This window comes from Hylaeus volcanicus, chromosome 7, assembly GCF_026283585.1.
Source record: "Hylaeus volcanicus isolate JK05 chromosome 7, UHH_iyHylVolc1.0_haploid, whole genome shotgun sequence".
Lineage (NCBI taxonomy): Eukaryota > Metazoa > Arthropoda > Insecta > Hymenoptera > Colletidae > Hylaeus > Hylaeus volcanicus.
Window position 1 is genome coordinate 14903923 of NC_071982.1, and position 26181 is coordinate 14930103.

The window sequence follows — 26181 nt, forward strand, 5'->3', positions numbered from 1 at the left end:
ACCATTTCGTTTCGATACCCTTCTACCGGTATCTATGCCGTTCTACCGCCTTCTACTGAGATTTTCAACCTCCACCTCCCTTCTACAACTTCTTCTAGAATAACCTTCCCGCGGTTGTTTCGGCGACTGGATCAACGTCGCGCCTCTCCAACCAAGAACTCGATATTTGTCTTTACTCCCGCGCCCCATAAACTAGCGGTTCTCAAATTGTTTCTGTACACTTTTCGATCGATTTCTAGGAAAAGTAGTAAAGGATTGTTTTTATTGGATTTCTACTTGGAAGCTAAGCGTACGGTATTTCTCGCTTTCAACCATCGGTTTCTGCGCCAGATTCAAGCATAACGAGTCCCCTGAATTCACCGCATTTATCATTCCTCATTCGACGAGATCCATATAGCGAGATCCGTATATCCTCTTTTTATTAATTGAAGCATTACGTTTGAATAAAACCCGTTTTTCGAAGTGGGGGACAATCGTCGGAGTATATTTTGGCAGACGTATTATTGTTGCATATGAAAACAGCCGTTCCCCAGATGCAGATGAGAGTTCTGCAAATATCGACGTTCTACTTGTATACCGGGAACGGGAAATATTTATTCGTTATGTAAACGATAAAGCTGTCTTTTAAGTTCTCGCGCGCGTGTGTATTCCCGTGATGTATGCGATGCGTGCTACCTGGTACGCGATCCATAGATACCGGATGCACGAAATACTCTTCGCACAAGCGATACGTAAATACGTTATAAATAGCGATGGATCTTTAGAACTAATTCTTTTGAGAGATACTTTCCTTTTTGAAAAGGCCTTATCAAAGGTACTTTCTTGTTTCAAATGTTACATAAATGGTTCTTTCATCTTCTAAGATGCCTCTAAAAGGTCCTTTCGAAACGATTTCGTTCGAAAACAAAACATTCGCTTTTTTCGTGCTGTACGAATGTATGTCTCACATCTTCGTATCTTTAACATATTTGAAATTTGATATTGGAAAAAATGAAACACCACTGGAAACCTTAGTAATTTTTACATTCAAAACAGACATCACTCTCTTTCCCAGTGTTCGATATTCTAGTTTTTTCCGTTGTAAACTGTTCGAAAACAAAAACACGAGACTCTGAGTAAAACATGCTCTCTTTTCCACGATAGTAGACTGAAAAACTACAGGAGTAGTTTACAAAAGCTCGAAACCTTTGACTTTCATTTGACAAATTTTCAGTTTCGCGAAAAATAAAGATACGTCGAGATTATTCATATTATTTCATTTGTGTAATTGTTACTTTCCATTTTCACAGAAACAGATAAAGAATTGAAACTTAAATGAATGTATGTCTCATCTTTTAAACAACATCCGTATTATTGTTGATATTCTATATGTTTTTCCACCTGCACATATTCTAATATTTCGTCGACAGTTTAGTTACTACACATACGTGAATCGTAAGCAAATTATACGTAGATCTGACGTCAATTAACCCCCAAAAATTTAGAAAAGTAGAAAATTAATCAACATTTACAAATTCGTGCAACAATGAACATAATAATAATTTTAGTTAATACCAAGAGTGTTTTAGGTGTTTACTTTATACGTTAATATTTATAAAAGAGTTATGAAATATTACGTGAGGTTATCCTTGATTTGCCTCTTTTCATTCTTGAGCGTTCATGACTGTTTTGTGCAGGACGGTTTTTCCGGCCCATGCTTCCGTACAATGTGGGAACATGTGGCACACAATAACAATTTAGAGACTCCGTGAAATTTTACGTTCTCACGGGTCTACTCATCGTACCGTTAATTCGTTTGCGACTAATTTGACAGAGCGAAGAAATAATTAAAAGACAAAGACAAAGTAAGGAAATGAAAGAAGGAAAGAAACAGATCTGTCAAAAGGCAACGAGAAGTTGTCCGATTTTCCGCAATTAACGACTGAAAATTTATTTAAAATGGGAGTATATTCTTAGATGACTAGTAGATTCAAACATGTAACATGGATATATTTTTTTAATAGACACAGAAGGTACGAATATTTATGAAACTGATTGTAACCTATCTGATATACATTTGTTACACGTACAAATTTATAAAAAAAAAACGTTTAAATAAATCTAAAATCTGCAATAAAATTTTGTAAAGTCCCAGATAGTGTCGTTCCATATTCATTTTCGTTAATTTTTTTATCGCGACCCTCTTAAACTTCTCATCACCGAGCCTGACGACAGAATCTCCGATGAAGAATGCTCACCGGTCGCCCGTCGCGACGGCTGAGCGCAAAAACGTCGTTTCACTGGACGCAATTAGTTGCTCTCGAGGAGTCGGGGGTGGTCTCGCGTGGGGAATTTTCCTGGCAAATTGCTACGCGGGTTCGTGGCAAGGACACGACGTCGTGAAATTTCACGGTGGTGCGCGCGATATCTCGATATTCCCGATTTCGAGAGTCCCGTAGCGGCGGCAACCCCCGCGGGCTTTTCAACCCCAATGCTCTTACTTTTTCTGCGCATTCAGGTATAGCTTGACGTTTCCCTGTACACTCTCCGCTGCTTTGACCCCGGAACGGTACAAACTCTTCTGTACACAGTCGAATGGTTCGCGTCAGTGAAGAGATAACCCCCCCCCCCCCCACCTTTCCCGTTGCGCGTTTCAAAATTCGGTATCGCTAATTCCGGTGGTCGATGATAGTTTGTCTCTCGTGGTGAACGACCCGATATTACTACCGTGAATACAATCAGGGACGAAAAATTGAAACACCGTACCACTTAAGAAATTTTCATTGTTCATAAGTCTGGTGAATAAACTATAAACATAAACGAGCGTTGGTTTGTCATTCTCTCTAAGGTGACATTTTCAACAAATTAAACTTAACGAATTTCAAACAAAAATTGCTCAACGCCGTACAAATTCCCATTGCCCGAGACCTTCGCGTTCCCATCTGCTATTCTATCCTCAGAACGATACAAATTCTTGTGAACACAGTCGTGTGGTACGTGTCAATGAAGAGATAAATCTCTTTCGAGCGTAATCTAACCGCGCGGCAGGAATTTACGGCCGTGACGGTTCGGAAACGTTGCCGTTTGAAATTTTGATTCGAGCCAGCGGGATTCCCGCTGCCCGAAAAAGAACACGGAATGCGGAATTTCGGAGCAGGAAATGAGATTGAAACACGGCGAGAGAATACATGTGTATATGAGAAATGGGACACGCGGCGGACAATAACCAGAAGAGAACCAATTAAATTTAATTAGAAATGATATCTCCGACATAAATCTCTGATGTTTCCTGGTGGAAATTGATGGGTCGATTGTTTTTGTATGCTTAGAAAGACTTTATTATCGGATCATTCGATTTTAGACAAACTCTACACGTACATAGTGGAGATATTGCGTATATAGATATTTACTTGGTATTATTTCGATATCTTGTATTTATATGATTCATTTAATTCTGTTATTTACATCGAATATCGTATATTTTTATAATTTATATGAAAACGTTTATTATTATTATTATCAGTATTATTTTATCATCAGTTTAGAAATTTGTGAACAGAACGTACCTTTTTGATCTGCACTCTTAAAATTGTCTTTGAAACTTTATTTAATGAATATTTTTGCACGATAGTTTTGTACGCTAGTCTATGAAATACAATTTTGCGAAAAGAGAATATAGCGTAGATTTGTGTACCGAAATATTTACATCGTATCAGGTGACCTGTTTAAAATGTCCCATCCTGTATATACGGATCGCTTACTTCAGCTATTTCATCCAGTGCGGCAAACCCAAGCGAGCACTGCTTATAAAATTTTTGATAACCCTCTGAACAGTAACGAACGTGGCTCTATACAGCAAAAACGGATCGTAAAAATCCGTTCATCGTGCCAGAAACAATATACCGATATATGTAGTTTGTGAGCGCAACGCGGCGGATGCAGAATTCCCTCGAGGCTTTTGTCGAGGTTACTTCCGTTTCATGGTCACGGACGCGGACTGCAGTTAATAGACCCCCTTCCTACCGGTTGAACAATGTGAACTCTCTAGTTAAACGTACACTCGGTATTTTCGAATGGCTTCAAACCGTAAGTGATCGATGATGTCGTGGATGAGTTTTAGACGTGCTTCGATTAGTAAGGGAATTTTCACGTTTGACGAAAAAGACAGCAAGCTTTGCCATCCATCAACTGGATCATTATCGAATTAAACGTTTTAGTTTGAAGTAGAGATACATGGTGAATTTTACAGAAAGTTTTCTTGGATAAATTTTCTAGCTTTCAGGTTCGTAATGTTTTATTCTTTTTATAATATTACAACTATAGGAGACGTGCTACTCGTATCGACCGTTTCATTAGAAACGTAATAACAACGCTGCCTGCAAGCTAATTAACGTCATCAAGTCGGCGCCCCTAACACATCCAGCAGCGTGTGGCAGAAACGAATTACTTTGCACGGATTTATAATTAAATTTTTGATTCGGATATTAGTCTTCTGCTGCAATGACCGATGCGGACGATCCACGAAACGCCTACGGCGCATCCGACAAAAAGGAAGAGGCAGCGAAATGGAATCGGAGATAAAACGAGGGAACGGCTTCGAACCTCCGTCGGTTTTCCTATTCTTTTACACTTTCGTATTAAATTTCGAAATCGCCTTTCTTCGCTCATTACAATTTAGCAGAAAGCAAGTACCTGGAATAATGAGGTAAGCAACCTTGGATGCATGAAAATTACAGCTGTATCGAACGATTCTTTATCCGAGTACTATCAAGTAAATAGAAGATCTATTTAGTAGAGTTTATCATATATGTATTAAATAGTAACAAAATAATTTTTGCTCTTCCCTCCTTAATACTATATTTCCTATGAAAGTCTCGTAATTCTCTTCGTACGTTGGCGACTTGCGACGAAACACTCGATATTAATAACGCCACTACCCTTGCTATTTAACTATTTTCCCTGTAATATTATCCGATTTCTACGTCTAACCAGTAAGCTATATTCTAGGGGCATATCAGTAACTCGCGACAGTATTTTCATCCCGAACTCGGCGCTGATATACCGCCGAGCTCTTTCGTGCTCGTTCCAGAATTTATGACGGACGCCCTAACATTTTGGAGCCTCGTAAATTTTACTTCCACGGTTTGAACACGAGACATGTGTTTTCCTTTCGAGAGGAACGAATTCTACGACTAGCCGGACAACTTTGTAACTCTACCGAACTTCCCGATTCTTTACGTGGCGATAATTATATACCCTCGTATAGAATCCTACGGCTAATTCGAGGTCTCGAGAGGAACTTTCTACGCTTGTCAAACGTCTCGAGCTAATTGTAGAACCTCTGTTACGGGAACTAATTGTGGGACGATAGGGTTCGTATAAGAGAATTTTCAATTAATCGAAAAAGAAAGGATTAGTACTCGATTTTACTAATTAATTAAGACGAAACGAAATTGAATGATTTTATGATAGTTTAGGTTTAGACAACTTTATTTAGATGGTAATTGCAGTGGAACCTTATGCGAACGAACCACTCAATTTTACTTAATACTAATTTTAATTACTAATGTTTTAATAGTAAATTAAATTTGTATTTCTCACGCAACAAAAAATATTCCAACTTAGTTATGATCAGAAGTACATTCCAATGATGAATGAAGTATCATGGTCTCCGAGTATCGACACGAGTCTATGTACTTCGCTTACTGAAGACAGCGATAGTGGCTACTTCGTTTTCAAAGTATCTAATATATTATACATGCATTAAATGTCAAAGAACCGCACGTCTGACCCATCCATGCAATCTATGCGACAAACTTCAGCTTTACTTCGTTCAATTTGAATACGATATAAAGGTACTACATGAGCCATGTAAATTATATTTCTTCTGGTCAGAGGAGATTACTCTTTGCTACTTAGTTACCTAACTCATGTGCGGTTTCGTGAAATCGAATCAAACTTTCTTGCAAAATCAAATCTAACTTTCTTACGACAAGCCTTTCCACGCAGCTCCTTCTTAAAGGATTTTCATTTAACTATTGAGGCATTACTGAAGTAATACCGAACATCTTCCACGTAAACTTAACTCATTCGGTGACATCCCTTACGTTAGAAATCTAAATAGAAAGTTACTCACGAGATGAAACTTTTCATCTTTTACCGATGGACCGTCTGTCGTTCGACCTTTACTGGATTTCTCAGAATTTTCTCGACATTTTGTATTGTACGTATCTAACCTTTAAGTACATTTCTGTGCGATCGACCCGTGGACCTTTTGTTAAAATATTATTCTTGTCGTAATATTTGTAACCTTACGACCTCCTCGTTGGACAGCCACGTTTTACGCTTTGTTTGTAACTGGCAGACGGAAAAGAGAAAAATAATCATGTTTTGTTATGGAGGAGCAACGTATGCTTCCACAAGTATTATAAAAATGCTCGTAATTTCATTTACTGAAAGGAGATGTTCTTGTAATACAAGTGGAATTTAAAAAAAACAGCTATGAAATATTATTTCTTTTTAATAACTGTTACGAGCAATCGAAATTTTCCCTCGTCCATAATACTTATTTAAGGTGGTTTGGTCAAAAATCACAACAGATCACAACAGTCAAATTTGAAATGTCAATCTTTCTCGCTCGTCACTTTCCATATTTGACTTTTGTTTTGACTAGTACAGTCGAGAAAGGACCACCTTAACAACAAGAAAATTTGTTCGATCACTTTCAATCGTTATTTCTACCCGAAATTATTTCACTTGACAAAATAATTATTACCCTATCCCTTTCTTCATTTTAGTAATAATTAATCTCCCCGGCTAATAATCAACCGAAATAATGAAATCATTGCTTACCTGCACTTCGTTCGTTCACCTGCAAAGGATTCTCTTCGGAAGCAACAAACTTGACATCAAGTTATTAAATAACGAGGTTTATTATCTATATATACAAACGTTTATATGCCGTTTAAAGGGTTCGACGAAATCGGTTGGCCACGAAGCGTGGTAAACGCGTTCGTTTTCACGGTACACCAAACATTCTCACGAAAATGATTTTCGACAGGGAACCACGTCGCTGAGACCGAGCACGGGAAACTTCTGGCCGGTACAAGAACATTCAAGGAAGGAAATTTATTGTCTATATACAAACGCCGGAAATCGAAGGAGACCATCATCTTCGTCCGTTGATCGTCGTTACACCTACTTAAACGTTACTTAACCTAGGTGAAAAATAAGAGCAAGTCTTCGACAGTTCGGGAGGGAATCTTAACGATACTTATTGTCTATTTACAAACGTCTGTAAGTGTGCTCGACGCTTTTGGCATGAGTCGATGCAAATAGATTCGCATCGGAGAGTAAAAATAGTCTGCATCCATCCTTAGCTCGAAAAGCTAATCGTACCCGATCATGTGGGGGTTCCTTATCCAACTTAAGGGTGTGCCGTGGTTCGAGTGGGTGAAAAAATTAATTTCTTAAAAATTGTATTTTAACTATACTTAAAATGGTACCTTCGAAACAAAACGGATGTTTCGATATTTATTGGAGAGAAATTTTCAATGAAAAACAATGTAATCGAGCGGTTTCATTATTGCTTAATGTTATATACAATTAACTCTGTTTTAATATTCTTTTACATTCCCACGAAAAAAAATTCCTGAAAATCGACTATTTTAAGGCGACCCAAACCACAACAACCCTCTCATCATTTTTCGAGCTTTTTTACTTTTCGTTTTTAATGTCGTTCACCCTAACATTTCTCGACCTTCATTTTTTAAGCGTCCATTGCGTCAAATCGTTCCCAAGTATACCCACGTCCGCTATCTTATTCCAACGAACAGGATCCAAGCAACAGAGTGAAAATAAATCTCCATCGATCCCCCGTTTTCCATTCAATCTACAAACCTAACCAGGTCCAACCTTGCGGGGGTTGCTTCATCCATCTCAACATTCCTTCAGCTCAACATTTCATTTTTTAAGCGTCCATCACGTCGAACGTTTGCCCCTTCTCAACTACACTTTCCGGTGTCCCAGTTAAACAGGATCCAAGCAACAGTCACCCGATCGCTGTATCAAAGTTCCACAGCCGTTCGCAGAACAGGACACGAGCGTCCGTCGGCGATCCATAACCGTCTATATACAACTTTCCTGGACGCGGGGACTTCTCGTGTAAATATCAAGGGCGCGATGAACCGGAAGCGTGCTCGGTCGCATCGGGCTCAGACTTTTTCCCACTTTCTCCACGTAACCGTTCGGATAGATCCAGGTGTGTAAAACCGACGACGGCGACGGATAATCGAGGTCCTCCAGATGACCGAAGTCGTTCGTCCTTCCCATTCTGACGGTCCCGCAGTTCGGCTCGAAGATGTCCGGTCGCTTGTCCATCTTGTTTGGAATCACGTCGGGATCGTCGTCGAGCATGTCGGCTGATATTTGCTCCTTGGATTCGGACCCGGAGTCCTTGCTGAACGGCGCGATCACCACCCGATCGTCTTTCTGCCCGTACTGCACGACCGTCTGTATCGGTTGGTTGCGACGATACAAGGTCAAAGTTATCCCGAGGATCACGATGAACATGGCCGTTACCCCTCCAGCGAAACAAGCGACCAGAAGGCTGTAGTCCGTGTTCTCTTCGGTAGTTCCGAGACCTGAAGACAAAGGAAGACGTGACTCGCGTGAAAGACGGTCGTTATCGTGCCCCGGAGTCGAACATCTTCGGTGTTACGAGTTTTACCAGGGTATTAGGTGTAGGAATGAATTCGATGCCTTTCCAATCTGCTGGAAGAATGACAAGAGACGAATTTTCCAATTTTTATGTAATGCTCCCGGATTCATGACTTATGTACATTATACATGTTATTCGTGGATTCGTTATAATGGAAATCAGGTTGAGAACTTGGAAGGTTGGTAGTTTAATGTAACAAAATGTCTTGTAAATTTTTCTATCTAAATCGACCGTATGTTATACAGCGTATAAATGTAGGAATGTTAAGGCACAGAATCAATTTCTACAGGTAATATTTTATCTGAAAGAATATATTACGTCACCTGAAAAGAAAAAAACTCGACAATATTAAGATTACCTTATACCGAAACGGCGCTGAACAAGTTCCTGTAATTGTAAAGTGCGTAACACTGAACAAACCAAGCCGTAAAGTAAATTATTGCCCTCCAAAATTCCGAATGGTCAACAAAATATAAAGGGTTTCTCAGAAGGGTCCTCAGGATACACAACATTATCTCTCACATTTCATTCTGATCATGCGTACTCTCGATCGTAATTAAAAAATTTAATGCACTCCGTACTATATTTTAAAACAACATATTCCTGAAGCCACTTTTGAGGTACCCTTTATTTTCATTTTATTCGAGTAATTTCTGTAAGCTAAGAAAACACAAACCTGTGAAACGAGTACAGTATAAAATTATGTGCATGCGTGCTAAAACGCATTTCCCCTAATCTAAATTCATAATTCATAAGTACGCGCGCGATAAGAACAGACACGTATCTAACAAGTAATTATAAATGGTTGTAATTTTGGCAATTACGAAATTTATTTAACGTAATTTCGTAGAAATATTTTCAAGATCAACAAGGGTATAACAAAATCTATTCTTGGTAACGAGCGACCAGAAGGCAACGGTCCGTGTTCCTCTGCAAAGTTCCGAGACCTAGGGACAAAGGGAGACGTGACTCACGTGAAGACGATCGTTATCGTGCCTCGGAGTCGGTGGTTTTCGGTGTTATCGGAGACAGTGGGCCTTTTCGAGGCTCGTAACGAGGCTTTTAGGAACTGCTGACGGTTTGTTAATGGGCGTCGCGTCGCGGCTCGCCGGTTTTTGCCGATTGTTGTTCGAGAATTGCGAGGCGAGTCGTCTGTATCGGACATCGGTAGCGGATTTTATATTCGAAGACGGCCAGCGTTCCCCTGGATAATTGAATTTCATAATTGAAGAGGCCGCAGTTTCAAAATTTCATCGCGATACGCTGGGCTGTGTTCAAGCAATTAGAAATGTAATTAGAACTCGTTCACCTGATCGCCGGAGGATTTTCCAGGGACGTGGCCAGAGGTTTAATTAACTGTGTTATAAGATCGTTATGAATCGGAACGATGTAGTTTTAATCATCGGGGAAATATTTATTCGATCGATCGAAACGAAAGAACTTCGAGATTTTGCAATTTTGAAAAATGGTTCGTTCGGTTTGGCGATATCTGTATCTACTCGTAATTGTTATAATTAGACTAAAACATTGGTAATATTTAGAATCGCGGTTCCTTAGTCACATTCTGTGTTACTAATTCACGGTTAATTCCGAGTCGATAGCTCTCCTAAATTTCTCTCTAGACGTAACGATGAGTCAAGCATCGTCTTCGTCAAGACGAGGATTCGAATTGACCACAACATCGTTATTTCGTATAAAAAAAAAAAAAAAAGCGCATGAAACATGTCTGGTAAACGTGATTCGCCTTTTCTCTCTATTTATTGGACCACGAAGAGAACGTAAAGAACTTCCGGGGCAGCAAAGATTAAGAAGGAAAGAGGAGACCAGACCACTGACGACGATAGCCGGAGCTTTTTGGCATTCAGAATACGTCTTGGTTCGTTAGCCAACGAATGTTTCGCGTGTACAGGCTCCTCTGTGCGCACGTGCACAGATGCGCGCGCGTATCTGTTCCAGGACAAACATATACAGACATGATTTGATTTACATACAGGCAACGTTTACAGGCAATTTGTAATCAAGGCAAATAGCTCCTAATACTCGAGTTTAATTTTAAATGAAATTAGAGAAGAACGATACTGGCACAACAATGCATTTCAGAGTCGGGGTTAGATTAGATTGAGTTAGAATGGGGGATGTTTGAGCCGAGGAAGTTTCGTGTTCGTGAATCAGCCTGAACAATTAACTGTAATGTTTATAATCGTATATTTATTAAAACTTCTTCAAAGGTATGGTGACTGTATAAGAAATTGACAGAACGATTTCACATATTATTTATACAAAACGTAAAATTAAGAGTTGAAGATGGGGAGATCTCCCCGATCGGTCGGCTGTGTTAATAAATTGATATTAACTTTGAAACGTATAAATTAGTTACATTTTTTAGCTATTTACACGTGTTATTAAAATTAAAAAATTGCGCAGTCAGGCACGATGTTAAATAAATACATTCATTCATTTTCCCAAAATAGGAAACAGAATGTAAGGTGATTTTCAATTTAATTTTACTTCAAAAATTTATTTGTTTGTACCGAATATAAAAGGCTGCCACTCTAAAATTATGTAGCAGATCCGATATGGGGGAGCAAAATGCAAAAAGCGATTTGATTTGGACGAAACTTGGCATACAGAGGTTTTGGGGGTTCCTGAGTCTAAATCTGAACTCAGAATATTGAAATTCAAGATGGTGAATCCAATATGGCGGCACAAGATGTGAAGAGCGAGTGTATAGGAGCTTTTAAGGCGTAAATTAATACGATAAGGCAGGTGAGGATACAAAAGACGACTGGATTTGAATGATTGTTTCATTCAACATTGGAAAATAATACGGATGAAGTAAAGCCGTTTGGAACGAGTTTGAAGGAGTCTGCGGAGGCTGGGAGGGGGTTGTAGAGAGTCTATGGAACGCCAGTCGCGTCGGTGCTGGTGAAACTCGCACAACCGAAGCTTCGAGATGAGCTCGTGTCGCTTACGTGCTCGGACACGTACACAGAGACCGTCCCCGGACACTAGCTAGCAAACGTTTCCACACACAGCGGAATCGTCCGCGGAGCGGCATGAATAAACCATGAGGATGGAAATTAAAGGCGATAAATGCGCCTCGAATGAGACAGCAGCGAGGAAAGGGACTCGGTCTTTATGGGATTTTAATTCAGGGTCCGCGGAAAGGAGGATGCGAAGAAACGTATCGTATGAAATGAGCCTGCTGGATGAAAGAGGTCCCGAAGTTAGCATGGATGTGCGTATAATTGCCGCCCCTGCACGCGGACCGAGGACGATTGCGACGCGATACAGCGAGTCGTTCATCTCGTGACACAATGCCCTCCAATTAAGACACGCAGCGGATGCCTCGGAAACATATTTCTGGTTCAATTAACTCATCGACGATTATTATTCGCCCGTCTTGGATGACGTTTCCGTTGGTTTTCGGATCACGTGATCTCTTTTGTCCAGTACGCAATGTTTAAATTTGCCGGACAAGTGAGTGGGTTAAGTTACATTTTATTCGACATATCTTACCTTCGCCTTCCTTCGACTTTGTTTTTCGAAATACCTATCGTATAAAAGAAGACCTTCCGTTTAAACGAAATCAAGCGCAACGACTAACTTGCAATTTGAGATGTAATTCAGACGATTGATAATTATTTCATAAACATATAAATAAACACGAAACAGTTTGTTCCTTAGAAGATAAAATATCGTTCATGCAACAATGACAAGTAGCTTGGAAGCTTCGATGTTTAGCACGGGAGATTCTGTTTCTCTGAATGATCCTGCGTCTCGCCTGGTGTCTTTAGCGTGGCGGAAAGTGTATTTGGTGTACTCACCGGTGGTGTACATCGCGACTCCTTTGAGGGTGACCGGCTCGAGGACTACGGCGTCGCTTCGTCCTTTGGCGTTGACAGCGTAAAGATTAAGCCTGTAGTTACGGCCAGGCTCTAAACCAGGAACCTCGAAAACTGGACCTGACGAACTGGATCTCTCTGTGTGGTTCAGGGGAATGGTATTGACATGGCGAACGTTCTCCTCGCTGTAGACCTCGATTTCGTAATTAGTCAATGGCAAACCGCCGTCAAATCCCTCAGAGCATTTGACGATCAACCAGTCCGCGTCTCTCGAGTCGGTGGCTTTAAAATCCTCGTGGCCTGTGTCGCATAAAGAAACGGACGGTTTTTTGGGGAGTTTAGCAGATGAGGATTTAGCCAGCGAGCGATTTCGATTTGATAATAGTCTCGTTAACTGGCTCTGAGAAGGATGGGACAAATGGGAAACGCTCGTTAGTAGATAAAGGACTACATTCTTTTACTCATCTTCGAAATAAATTGGAATTTTTAAATTATTATAACGAAGTTTATTAATTAATGGTATTTTATTCAGCATTTTTTTTTTATTGATTTACTTATTGTCGAAACAAAAATTGAATTATTGGATTTGAGAGTTGTAAAATTTAAGAGTTGTATTTCACTCGATACAGTTTATTCTCCATGAAAGTTATTTAGCAGTCTGAAATAATGAATATTTATGTAATAATTACACTGATTAAGAAATTGTTTTGGCTTGAAAAATTCCATTATCCGAGCACGCAATGTCTCCGCATTAGTTCCGACAGGAACTCCTTCGCTGTTATCCCATCTCAACGGAAATACAAGAAACAAATACAACCTACACACCGTACAAACTGTCGACGTCGCTTCGTGTAACCGATCGCGAGCAACGCTCGTCCCAGACATCGGGATTCTCATCTCCGGTATCACTTTCCTGTAACGGATGAACGTCGACCCGGTCGATCCGTTCCACAATCGATCCTAAAAACGCGCCTAATTTCACAACAACCCTTTTCACGCTCGATTGGCCACCTTCCCTTTTCACGGGACACAGCAGGAAACAAGCTGTTGATCGCAACAAGGCTATCGACCGTGAGCCGTCATCCTCGATGACTGGCTAATGCGACGGTATAGTTGGCGCCATTTAGGTCAGGAGGAGGACACTAGCCACGAAGGGTAGGAGACAGGGCCGTCCAACGTATGGACACATCAAAATAATTTGTACAAGACAGATCGAAACCAACAATGAATGGAAAGTAAATTAATAAACGTAGAATAACATATTTCAATTTTGCCAAACTTGCCCGTTTAGTACCAGAGCAATATGCGTTAGAAGAAGAAGTCGAGTACGATATTTTTTCATGCAGATTTCTGTCTCCGCAACTGTAATTGTACCAATTACTACTTTTTTATAGTTGCATGTCTGAAAAATGTCACACTGACGTAACGCTCGATAATAAAGATGTTAGAATAAAATAAATCGCAAAAATGATTCCGCATGTCCCTTTCCTGTATCGATTTTCAATCACCTGATCCTTACGCTCGTCGTGAAATCTGTAGATATTTTTATTAAAAATCATAATCAAATAATAATTGAAGAATTTTATCATAGAAAATATATCGTTATCGATACTTTCTATATTTGAGTTTTGTTCTGACTAGTAGATTTGAGAAAGGACCACCTTGATCTAGTAAAAAATGACAACTGCCGAGGTCGCCTCATAACTTTGAAACCTCCAAATTTGCATCTTACTGTTCATTTTTGTCTCGCACACATCAGCGAGGACGCACCGGTGCGCCCGTACTCGTGAAAGTGTTAAGACGATCCTGATAGGGCGAGCAAAGTGTCACTTACCCATTCGATACGCGTAGGGTCCAGTCGACTGGAGCGCCGTGCAATTCTGCAGGGGATAGGGTTTCCCTGCCACGATGATCTGGAATAGACAGGGCGTCTTTTGCACCCCTATACGGTTTTCCGCCCAGCAGGCGACCGTCCCGTAGTCCATGTCGTTTTCCGGTGTGTAATTCAGCCTGGGCCCGTGCCAGTGGCTGGTGGTTAGGCTCAGGGATTTGACCTGCGTGAATCGATTGGCCGGCACGTTCATCAGATCCCCGGAATTGTTGAAGGTCCAATGGAAAGTCGTCGGCGGCGGTTTCGATTGCACTTCGCATACCAGCGAAATCGTCTCGTGCTTCAGGGCGCCGACCACTTGGGTGAAAGAACCGTCCTTGCAGATCGGTGCGTCTAGAAACGCGACAAGCAAAAGGCACCATGATGCCTCCTCAAATCTCAACAATATTTACCCTTTGGACTCGAGAGGTGACTCTCGGTCACCATTAGGTTTCACGCAGCAAATCTATGTATAATACCTAATGTTTCTGTAGGTTTAATTTCTATGGAGCTTGAAGTGTCAATAAAATGATTGTAAAGGGTAAAGGTGACCTTATTCTCAAATCTAGATAGCTTAGAATTCATGGCAATAGAATGCTAGGAAACATCTCGAGTTGCTGGTAGATACCAGAAACAAAAGGCCTTGAGTGCAAAGGGTTAAACCCGTCCTATCATTTCTTTATTTTTCAAATACATCTTGAACCGCTACTCGACTTTTATATTAAATTTGTTAAATTCTTTCTGATCCCAAAAAGCTTACACGGTTACGTATAATCGGTGAATGTATTATTTACTTTTTCTTGTCTCGGGATTAAAGGAAACTTATCGTATGTAGTAGGCACTCACACATTATCGTGAGCGTCACTGGTTTGCTGGTGGTTTTCCCTTCGATATTGGCCGCCATGCAGGAATATTCACCGGCGGAATTTCTAGTCACGCTTTGCAAAACCAGAGATTGGCCGCTGGGGAGTAAAATTCCAGCTGTCGCGTTCTGATGCAATTTTTTGCCATCTTTGAGCCATGCCATCTTGTACGCCTTTGGATTCGCTTGAACGTCGCATTCGAAATAGACGTCGTCGCCTTCGTTTATGTCGTTTGCTCGGAGACTCGAGCCTAGCTTGATTGTCACTATTGGCGAATCTGAAAATAGAAGCAATAAAAAAAAATATAGAGACGTAATAAATGTACGTGTTGAAAATATATATATATATATATATATATATATATATATATATATATATATATGTATGTATAAAGCACGTTTCTGTAATCATTTGCATAATATACCAAAGCAAAGACTACTTAAAAATGAAGTACATCGAAACCTAGATACGCTCGACGAATTAAATCGTGGTAGTCATTTTATCAGGCACAATATTAAATTCGAAAAATAAATTTATTCAACAATGCGGCATGTTCCTTTTGGAAAGTCGACTTAAATTGAAAAGAGACACTCACAATGAACCAGTAGATGCCATCTGTCTTCTAACGCGCTATCAGGTACAACTGTATTCTCGGCTCGGCAAGTCAGGTTCTTTCCATCGTCCTGCACGGTCGGCACGTAACTCAATATGCTTCTAGTAACGTTCGGATCATCTAGAAACTACGAAAAACTCAGAATCTAAGTTTGCGCGTACTTCCAGCACGTTCTCGGAAACCGAACGCAACAGACGGTGATTCGAAAGTCTGATACTTGACTCACATTTCTGGCCATATCTTTGACGTGGTGGCTACCTTTCCACCAGGTGATCACAGCCTTGGGCCGGGAACCTGAACTGATGCACTCGATTTCGTACGTCCTTAGCGCCGACAAGTGTGCTCTTTTATTTATGATATTCACTACCAATGGTTTCACTAGAATTCGAAGGAGATTCGTAAATTAACGAATAAACGCTGTATGCAAATTAAACGATCGTGCTACGATTTTTAGCGAGCCTACCGCAGGGTTAACGAGTTCCGCCGACTGTTTACTTACAATTAATGTTTAAAGTGATCTCGGAAGTCAGAGCTGACACGAGATGCGTGTTGGTCGCGCGGCAAGTCAGATTATCCCTGAGGTACTCCCTCGTGACGTTCGAGATATCCAATCGATTTATAGTGACACCATGCTCCAGTGAGTACGTGTCGTCCAACATTTTCCCCTCGAAATGCCACGTGACCTTCGGTGGTGGCGAACCTCCCTCTACCGCGCACAATAACGACAACTTGCTGCCTTCGTTGAAGGGTTGCTGTATCATAGCCAAACTTCTATCGTCGCCGGTGTAAATCACCGGCTTGTTCGGTGGCACTGTCATAGGAGCGAATTTATGTGAGTCATACATTCCGTGAACATTTTCAACATTCTCCCAAAAGAATTTTCTATCAAATACCTACTCTTCGAGGAGATTTTATTTCTTTAAAAAAAAAAAAAAAAGTGTTTCTATAAATGTCTATCGAAGAAATTTGTTTTGTTCATCGCGTATATAATAGAGTCGAATCCCCGTCATAAGCCTGCCCCGTCATAAGCCTCTTTCCCTCAATCACCAGTTGCTGAGTCGAAACGATTTCCCCCACTTAATCACTCTTACGTTTTGTGCCAGACTATCCCGTATAAGCCTGCGTATTTTCAGGTGTTTTCAGACACAGAAATATTGTACCTCAAAACTGATTTCAGATTCGCGTTCCTCGCTCTCAGAAACTTAGAAAACCATGCTTTGCTGCACCTTGGCTAGCGGCTAAAACATAATGGGGTCCTTAGATGTTGGAAAATACTCGATTTTGTTCATTTCTACTTGAATAAATGATATTCAACGCGAAAGAGAGTAATTATTCTATTATCCGAAGATTCCACTATTAGGCTACTTTCGTCTCCCTATTAGTTCGGATACGGGAGTCTGTACTGTATAACGTTTGAAATTATGAAAAATAATGAACAGGCTTACGAGAGGTAGTCGAGCGACAAAACTAACTGCGCGGTAGTGTTGAAGCTGAAATTCTGATAAAAATTTCTCCTATATCTCCAGGCTTATAACGGGTACTCGACTGTGTCAAAAAGTAAGTAAAGATAAATTCTTACGCAGGAAAAAATCGAACATCGCGTGAAAGACACTCACCTATCACCGTAAGGTTGACCTTGTGATTTCTCGTTGGACTATTCCTGTAATCCACCCTGCATCTGTACACTCCCGCGTCAGTCTTGTTCAAGGGTTTGATCACCAATTTCGCAGGTTCCACGTCCGTCCTCATATTTGCCCTTTCACCGAATACGTATGGATCTGACCAAAGCTTTGCCTGACCTATCGATCTGCCGCGAGCGTCCACGCTGTATATTGGTTCGCCATTCCTTTCGCCTTTGTACCAAAAAACCATGCTCACCACCTCGTCTCTAGTCGGTGGATCAATGTTGCAAGGTATTTGAGCCTCGAAGCCAGACACGGCCACCGCGTCTAATACAGGAACTGAAAAATATCGGAAAGCACACACGACTTATTGGAAAATCGTCCAACAAACTTTCAGAAAATTCAATGAGTTAACTAGTAAAAAAATAACTAATATTCTTAAGTCGATTCCTCTCATGCTTCCAAATAAGACAAGTTCGACGTTTCCGAATAAATGTCTCATTCGACATAATTTAAAACTGATTAGAACTGTACATTGGAACGGAGAATATTCTAAACCGATTGTAAAAACTTTCTTCTTATGTAGCTTTCAATTTGTATGCCATTCGTTTCATCGAGAAACTATTTGTTACACTATGTACAGTCAATCCCGTAAATATTTGTTATTAAAGTTTGTTATTAAAAATAGTTCTTATTAATTTGAATAATCAGAACGAACCATGAAGAACCAAGCCCCGTAAAAGTCCCGAGTATCTCGACGTAATTGTTTATAAAATTCTCAATATTATCAGAACGTAACATCGCAAACCGAAAAGCTCTGATTGCCGATGTATCTCATTTCTAGAAAATCTATCGACGCTCGAGAGCGACCTTGTTTCCCCGGTATCTAAGCGTGGCCGGTCGTTGAGCACGAACTGCCGTCTGCAGCATAGATTTTCTTCCTATTTCTACTTCGAGCCCGTCGGATCTCAGAGCCGAGCCACCGCAGCGCCGGATCCCGTATATTTTCTTGCTCGAACCGCAAATTTCCAGTTTTAGTCAGTCACTGACCGAAAGCCGAGTTACTGCAAATTGGCCAAAGCCCGGCCAGCCCGCAGTGAATCGTGTTGCACACCGGCCAGCGCCGAAAACAAAAGTTGCTACGAGCACACCCACGTTCAGCGGCGGCGTTACGTCGGTGTACGAAGCCAGAGAGAAGCCAATTAATCGGTCTACTTGCCGATTTATGCCCTCGGTCCCCGGCTTGCCGCCGCGTCGCGATTTTATTGGCTTTCATAGCCACCTCATCAATCGTCTCTAAACTCCCCCTTCCCACTCGGGTGCTCCCACGACTCTAACCTCGTTATCGTTTTCCTTACCGGCCTTGGAAACAACAGGATCACGAGGAATCGCCCCAGCGACACTCGCTTTGGCGATTAAACGTGCGCGACCTATCGATTAGCTGCATGAATAAGTGATCTCTTTCTTTATTTTTTCGTCGACGTTTGTTCGATAGGAAGAACGAGAAAGATGAAATTCCTGTATGTAATCAAATTCGGTGGCGAGCGATTAATAGTACCGTGTCTGGCCATTACTCGCCCGTTCTACTTACTTCAGCATTTGCGAGCGTCTATACAGGTATCGCATGGTAATTGATAGTAAATTATACGTTGGAATATATCGTCGAGGATATTAACAGTTTTGAAAAATATCTATACACGATACTAAAAATCTGAGTATCAAATGGGACATTGTTTATTGCATTTACTTCATCACTGCCCTAATATAGCAAGTTTCGTACGTGAGATTACATCCCTCCATTTTTACAGAGCATTGCTCTCCATGCGTCGAACGTTCAAAATATTGCCCCGAGGTCCATCCTAACAGAAAATTCATTGCCGCGCTTCATTAAACACGACCCCCTTCGTTGTCGGAAGCGCTGAATATCAGGGACTGCTTCGCGAAACCAACGAGTCAGCTTCCGTGCTGAAAAATATACGAATAGTACGCGCGCCACTAAATACTCCGTGAAAGTTCAAGAGGTAAGGTTCGCTGAGATTAACGTTAAGAACCCGGTGAAATTAACGATTGAGGATGCTAACTAAGTCGTTAGCGGCTTCACCGGAACGCGTTTCACCGCATAATCCACAGAATTTGTTTGTCCATGGCGGAACAGTTCCAACTTGAGATGAATTTCTTTACTGGGATTATTTTACCCAAACTACAATTCAAAGTTCCAAGTGGCCAATAACAGACATCGTTCTACATATAAATAGTAAGTAATAGTAAAATTGGTATTTGAACGGATAACGAACAGATAAAAATTAAACAAATATATAGAAATATCGAGGCTTCGTATTAACAGATAACATTCAGATTCGTCTCGTGTGTTAATCTATAGTACTATGCTGTTCATTTCCTAATTAATTATGTATTAAGTATACATTGTAGAAGTTATGTAACTTCTTCGTCACCTAAGGTGTTCCTTCGAATAGTCTAGACGCCATCTAGTATCGTCTCCAAGCCTCAAGCCACCAAACTCTGCATTCTCGTTTAATGTCAGCCATGTGGAAAATGTTATTGAAGTGGTTAATGATGTTTAACAACGAGGCTACAAGCAGCGTGTGTAACCGACCGTGACGAGTGTACCAGTTACGAAGAAACAGCAATATTTCATATTACGACGAGAATATTCATCGTGCATGGAAAGCAGTTTCAATTTCCTGTTTGAATTGCACTTCTAGTGAAAGTTATTTCATAAATTGTTTTAATAATTTCGATATTTCCGAGCCTAGACGAAATAATTAAAACAGAAAAAGAAATGAAAAAAGAAGTAATAATTGTGACAAAACTGTATTTCCTTTGTACGTGTACGTAGATATTTACATAATGAAAAAATGATAATGCGTTCACACATCGAAAGATTCGATCTCGCAACTCCGTCGATTCGAATTGAAGACCGGCGGATCACAACGCGGGAAAAAGGATGAAAATTTCGCGAAAATTCATCGCCGCAGAAATGCGATCGTATCACGGTACGTGCTCGAAAAGTCATCAAATTTACGGGGCGACAGGAAAGTTTTAGCGTCGCGCGCCATGGGAGACGCATCGATGCGAATTTAAACGAAAAGGATCGCGTGCAATCAAAAGACGCGCCGTAAAGAAACCTCCTTTGCGAAGCGGCATGAATTTACGGGCCAATTTGCGATATACGACGGGAGGCCTTCTTTGAGAAGGTTATCAGCCTGTTAGTTATTAGATGGCTTCCTACGTGTAGCGGAACTTTCAAAAGTTTTGAGGATGCGCTCCCTCCGGGTAGCCGAAATGGCTGCACGTGGGGAATTCGAGGTAATCTATGCGGCACGAGGAAGATGAAAATATTATACTGAATACGGTAACCCGCATACTGCGCACGGCAACATGTGTGGAATTTATCTTTCATGTTGATTGAAGCTGGGTTTCTTTTTTTAATTAAACGAGGGAGAATACTGGGGGATATAGATGTAATTAGTACTCTAATTATTTCTGAATATTACATGTGTATATCGCGTAGAACAACATGTGTGAAATTTGTCTTTCGTGTCGACGGAAGCAAGGCATTTTAAACCTACATAAAATACTGAAAGATGTAATTATTATTAAACGCTCTAATTTCTTCTGAGATTATATTTTTCAAATGAAATTTCACATATGTTAAAGTGACACACGTATAAACGTAGAAAACAAATCGTTTGCACGTAAGTTTGTTACTTGTCAGATTTCTGACGTTTACTCTCAACAAAAATTTTAATATAACACATTTTAAAAAGTTTCCAAGTGCCTGAGATTTGAAGAAGTCTCGTAATAATAAAAATCACCACGAGATAACCTGTCCCGCTCACTCAAAATTTGTCCAAATTTCCTAAATTTCCAGCTTCATGACCGGTTCCTTGATAGCACGGCTTCAACTAGCACCCTGGATACGCGGGGACGGTAACCTCCAGTTTCCAAGATGGCTACTTTATTGGCTATTTGCTGCTACGTTGAGTATGATTGAGCACTTTCTGAACGTAAGGCGACTCTGCCGTTCCCAGCCCGCGACCTATACCACCGTATACCCGTCCCTTGGGTATCGAGATTGGGATAAACCCAATTAGCGCGTCCGCACTTGTAGCACGAACTTCCAACGCGATACAGGACCGCAAGCGCCGTCTATCCACATTGGTCGCTGCCAAGCCTTTCCGAACCTCTACTGTTTTTGCATGACCGTACGCGAGTTAATTAACCGCAACTCATTCAACAAGCCGAAGTTCTACTCCGCAATATGGACAACCACTGGCAGCACGATAGCCAAACTCATCGTTCCGCTACGAAACTGAGGACTGTGTACCCTGTCAACCCTGAAAATTTTCGGGAGCGAGGAGCTGAGAAGTACTCGGCCCTTTCAGTTTAGGTATATGGCTGTCACGGTATCATTTGAGATACAGCGAGTCCTTGGTAACGCTATTTTAACCTGGCATGCTGTAGGGAATAGTTTCCAGTTACCTATAATTTGAGATACGGGGTATTTCCAGAAGTTGGTAATAAACTTTGAAAGTACTCGTCTAAAGAAACAAAAATGATTCGATAGAAACGAGTACCGCGTTTTCTTGAACTTTGTCACCGACTCTTTAAAACTTCCCGTACAACACTGAATGTACAATAATCCCTCCGTGAACTCTTACCAATTCCTGCATTTTCAATTTTTTTCATTTTTGAGTTCAGATTCGTAATCAGCGACCTCAAGAACCCTCAGATATAAAATTTTAGCGAAATCGAATCACTTTTCGTACTTTCTTCCGCCATGTTAGATCCGCCGTACTGAATTTTTAAATTCTGAGTCCACGTTTATAATCAGCGCCCCCAAAAATCCATGTATACTAAATTTCATCCAAATCAAATCACTTTAAATTTTTAATTTAGAATATATATATATTTATATACTATTTTTTAGCGTTAATGCACTATTTGCGAAACTTGTATTTTAAATTATATTAAAATGTTTCTACAAAATCATGAGAGCTACCCGAGGATATTCATGGGACGAAAATAAATTTCTGTAATAAGCAAATGTAGCTGCAAGCACCTTGGCTATACTAGGTCGGTCAGTCGTATAAATTGAGTACATTCTATAGTTTGTTTCTACTTATTGGTTCCTACGTTTCGAACTTCATTCCGTTCACAATGGCCTGTCCGAATCGTAAAATTCCCTTGTTAGTACTGGTCAACTACCGCTTCGCATAACATGGGAGCGCTATCCTTTAGAAACCGCTGGAAGTTTCCATGTTGGCTTCCGCGCGGGCTGCCCGTTGTTACAATTGTATATTCCTTGAAAATATTGCGATAAAGACGAACAGAAAGTATTGTAGCACGAACTCTCTTCGAAAAGAAGCTTTAGGACTTTATTCATGTTTAAATTTAACATGTTTAAATTTAAATCGTGTGTTATCGAAATTGTAATCAAATCTGTAATCGCAATTATAATCATGTGTAATTTCGTGTAGCTAAGACAACACGCTAGAACCGGATAAATAAAATCAACATTAAGCAAAAAACAATCTAAGAAAGCAATTACACCCCAAAGAGTTGAATCAAACGGTCCAGTGAACAGCCAGCCAATGATCGACGCACGTGTACGGTACAAAAGTGGTAACGAGACAAGGGAGTTCTATTACCCGCCTAAATCCATGAATATGCTTAGCAAATTGGCGATTCGCGCATCGAGTTATTGGCGTACCAGGTACACGCACACACGCAAACAACGAAACGGTTACACATTCGACATGGCGAATTCGGCCGGGTTATCAACGTTTACTTGAGGGAGTTGTGTAGATCCGTTCTCAGGACGGAACACGTATCTGGGTACACGTCGATTCTGGAGTAATTATTCAAAGCAAACGCAAGCTCATGTCACGAATCGGTAATGCATCGCATTACCCGCTTCCTTGTGTGTACAAGTCCGCGCTCACGGATTTAAACAGACGGCTTGTAACCGGGAGAATCGGATACGAAACAGCACGCGCAGCAGACACTTCGAAAGCTGTGATCTTATTAAGCGCATGAATCCATTTGGCTGAGCTAATCAGTTAACGGGTTCTTGTTCGATGAAATTAACGGTTCGTTTAGGAAGATTTTTTTTATTTTTTTTTTTTATTCTACTCTTGAGAAGAGCCGATTTAGGCACTCGGTCAAAAATTGCCAAATATCATCCAGTCTCCAGTTTAGAAATTTGGGAAACACCGAGAGATAGATAACGAAGCATTACTTTTGTTTATTTTTTCTCGAGGCTAGTTCCTTTGAGTACACGATTAAAAATTTGGCGGAATCGCTGTTGACTAGGGAGCAACAGGAGTAATATTTCTTTCTCTTTGTGTCTCTTCGATATTTTATTCAAACTTTTTCATTCGGTCGGCTTTGGACCAACGCTAAATGATAAATAAATAAAAGCATAATTTCGTACAAGTTGAAACGCATTGGTAAATCGTTGAAACTTTTACCGTGCAGCGTGAGCTTTATTTTGAATTTTAAATCGTGTGGCTCAAAGAGTCGATGTGCCCGTTGGAAGAGAGAGAGAGAGAGACTGTAGCGATTGTTATCGTACAGAAGCTGCCGCGACGCCCGTTTCGCGGAAACTTCGCTGTGTAAACAGCGTCATTCGTGTAAACGCGGTAACGATCCCTTCCCGACGATACCCTGGAAAACAACGTCGGCCATCCGCGAAACCGTCGACTAGACAAACACGCGGCGACGTCGCGAAACGAAGAGACATGGCCGGCAACTTGTCAGACGAAGAGAAAGCGATGGCGTTGGCGGTGGGCGGCAAAGGGAGGGTGAAGCGAGATTTTTCTTTCACGCGTGTGCTCGCGGTTTGATCGAGGGCTTCGATTGGCGACGGAGAGGGAGCCTTGTGTAAACTGCAGAAGGAACGGGGCGGAAAGGATAGTTCGATCACTCCTAGTGGAAGTTTCTAGCAAGTTTTCCTTGGCGAGGGACAAGACTACCGGAGTGGCGTATACCTTTCAGTGCTCGCAGTTTTATTGGAATAATCGCTCGCGAATGAAAATACGCGGGGACGAATTCGCACGTTGGTTCGAGTCACGTACTAATACATCGACGTTTTAGTTAATGACTTTAGTTTGTTTTTCTTCTACAAGATAACCGAGCAAGTAAAATTCGTACATTTTCTATTTGCATTTGTACTTTTCTTTTTATTTATTTACTGAATTCATTTGTATTTATAATGAGCACAAACATTTATACGCATATACATATTCTCTAATTAGGAATTATATTTTCAGATTCGTTCGTTTTCAAGACATACCTCGACTTTCCTAAGAAAAATTATCGACTTCGATACGAAGGATTTTTAACACAAGTAAACGTGAATTGTTTTAAGTCGTCGAATTTATATTTAAAAAAAAAAAAAAAAAATTGGAAACCAACAAAATTGTAACTTAATCTCTCAGAAATTTACATAAACCACGTGTTATCTTAACTTCGGCAAAAGTCCCCGCTGTTATGGAGGAAAACATTATCGATTCGACGAAGCGCGACCCGGGCACCATTTTCATCTCGATAGCAAAGTAAGCACACCCTCCATAATAGACAGAACTCAGTATTTGCGGTACCTGTCGCTGCAAGCGATTGCGAGGACGGTAGAGCCTTCGGATATCGGGTGTCAGTCGATGCTTCTGTATAATGTTTGAGCATTAAGTGTGATTGAGGCGTAAGGTGTCCCTGCTGTACTCAGGTTCTTGGCCTACATCGGCGTAACCTCGTTAGGTGTCAGGATTTGGACGCACACAATCAATGTAACCGCACTCGTAGGACGAACTTCCGGTACGATACCTTCTTAGAGGCCTCGAACATTCATAGTGGGCCCTCTTAAGCACTCCTCAGCTTAAAAATTGTATCTCTTGGACGACACAAGAATTAATCCACAGTAATTCATTGGCAAATTTTTAAAAGTTAATTGATAGCCATTCCGTTTCTGTGCGAGAAATAATTTTATTAGTAATAATTAGACGGGAATCAAAATCCGGGCCATCAACAATTCTGTTGGACACGAAGCGAACTCAATTCGAGGTCGAAAATCTCGCGGAGAAAGCTAGCGTACTCTAGTTAGTTTGAAAGCTTTTAACCTGAACTTTTTAAATATTCAATGGACTTCACTTTGGCAGCCCGAGGCAGAAATGGTCAAAATTTTATTCGAATAATAGATGAGTAAGTAAAACGCTGTATTCCAATTTATATCCATGTTTCGTTTAATTAAATAGTTAGTCGGATAGGTTTATACACGTTCAAAGTGAAATGTAATTGAATTCTAGAGTTTTGTTGAAGAAATAACTATTTTAGCTTTTACTCTTTATTGTTTCATTCCCATTATCGTCAGTTGATTATCAGATTTTACGCAATTTATCTACTTTTAGTAGCACGCATTTCAAATTAAAATATCATGGGAATTCGTATTTAATCATCTTCCGTAGAAATATTTTCATTTTCGCGCGAGCGCTACTACCGAATTCATCGGGAAATGAAAACAAACGTCATAAAATTGTGAAAAAGCTTCACAGGTCACAATAATAGCGCGAGATTCGGTTTGTAATGATTCTCCAACCCTTTGGTGCATAAGAGGAAGTTCGTTATAAATATTTGTCGCCATAATTTGGGGCA

General features: G+C 40.6%; 1 protein-coding gene across 1 annotated transcript in view; it reads right to left on the reverse strand.

Moving 5' to 3' along the window:
- Window positions 1-6889: 6889 nt before the first annotated feature.
- Window positions 6890-26181, reverse strand: part of LOC128879283 (hemicentin-2-like) — a 41551-nt gene continuing 22259 nt past the window's right edge. The window contains exons 2-9 of the mRNA XM_054128273.1: window positions 17506-17850; window positions 16389-16700; window positions 16116-16267; window positions 15872-16016; window positions 15260-15553; window positions 14378-14767; window positions 12526-12843; window positions 6890-8621 (exon numbers count right to left, since the gene is read on the reverse strand). Coding sequence (XP_053984248.1) covers window positions 8107-8621; window positions 12526-12843; window positions 14378-14767; window positions 15260-15553; window positions 15872-16016; window positions 16116-16267; window positions 16389-16700; window positions 17506-17850 — 2471 coding nt within the window. The 3' untranslated portion in view covers window positions 6890-8106. The remainder of the gene's footprint in view (window positions 8622-12525; window positions 12844-14377; window positions 14768-15259; window positions 15554-15871; window positions 16017-16115; window positions 16268-16388; window positions 16701-17505; window positions 17851-26181) is intronic.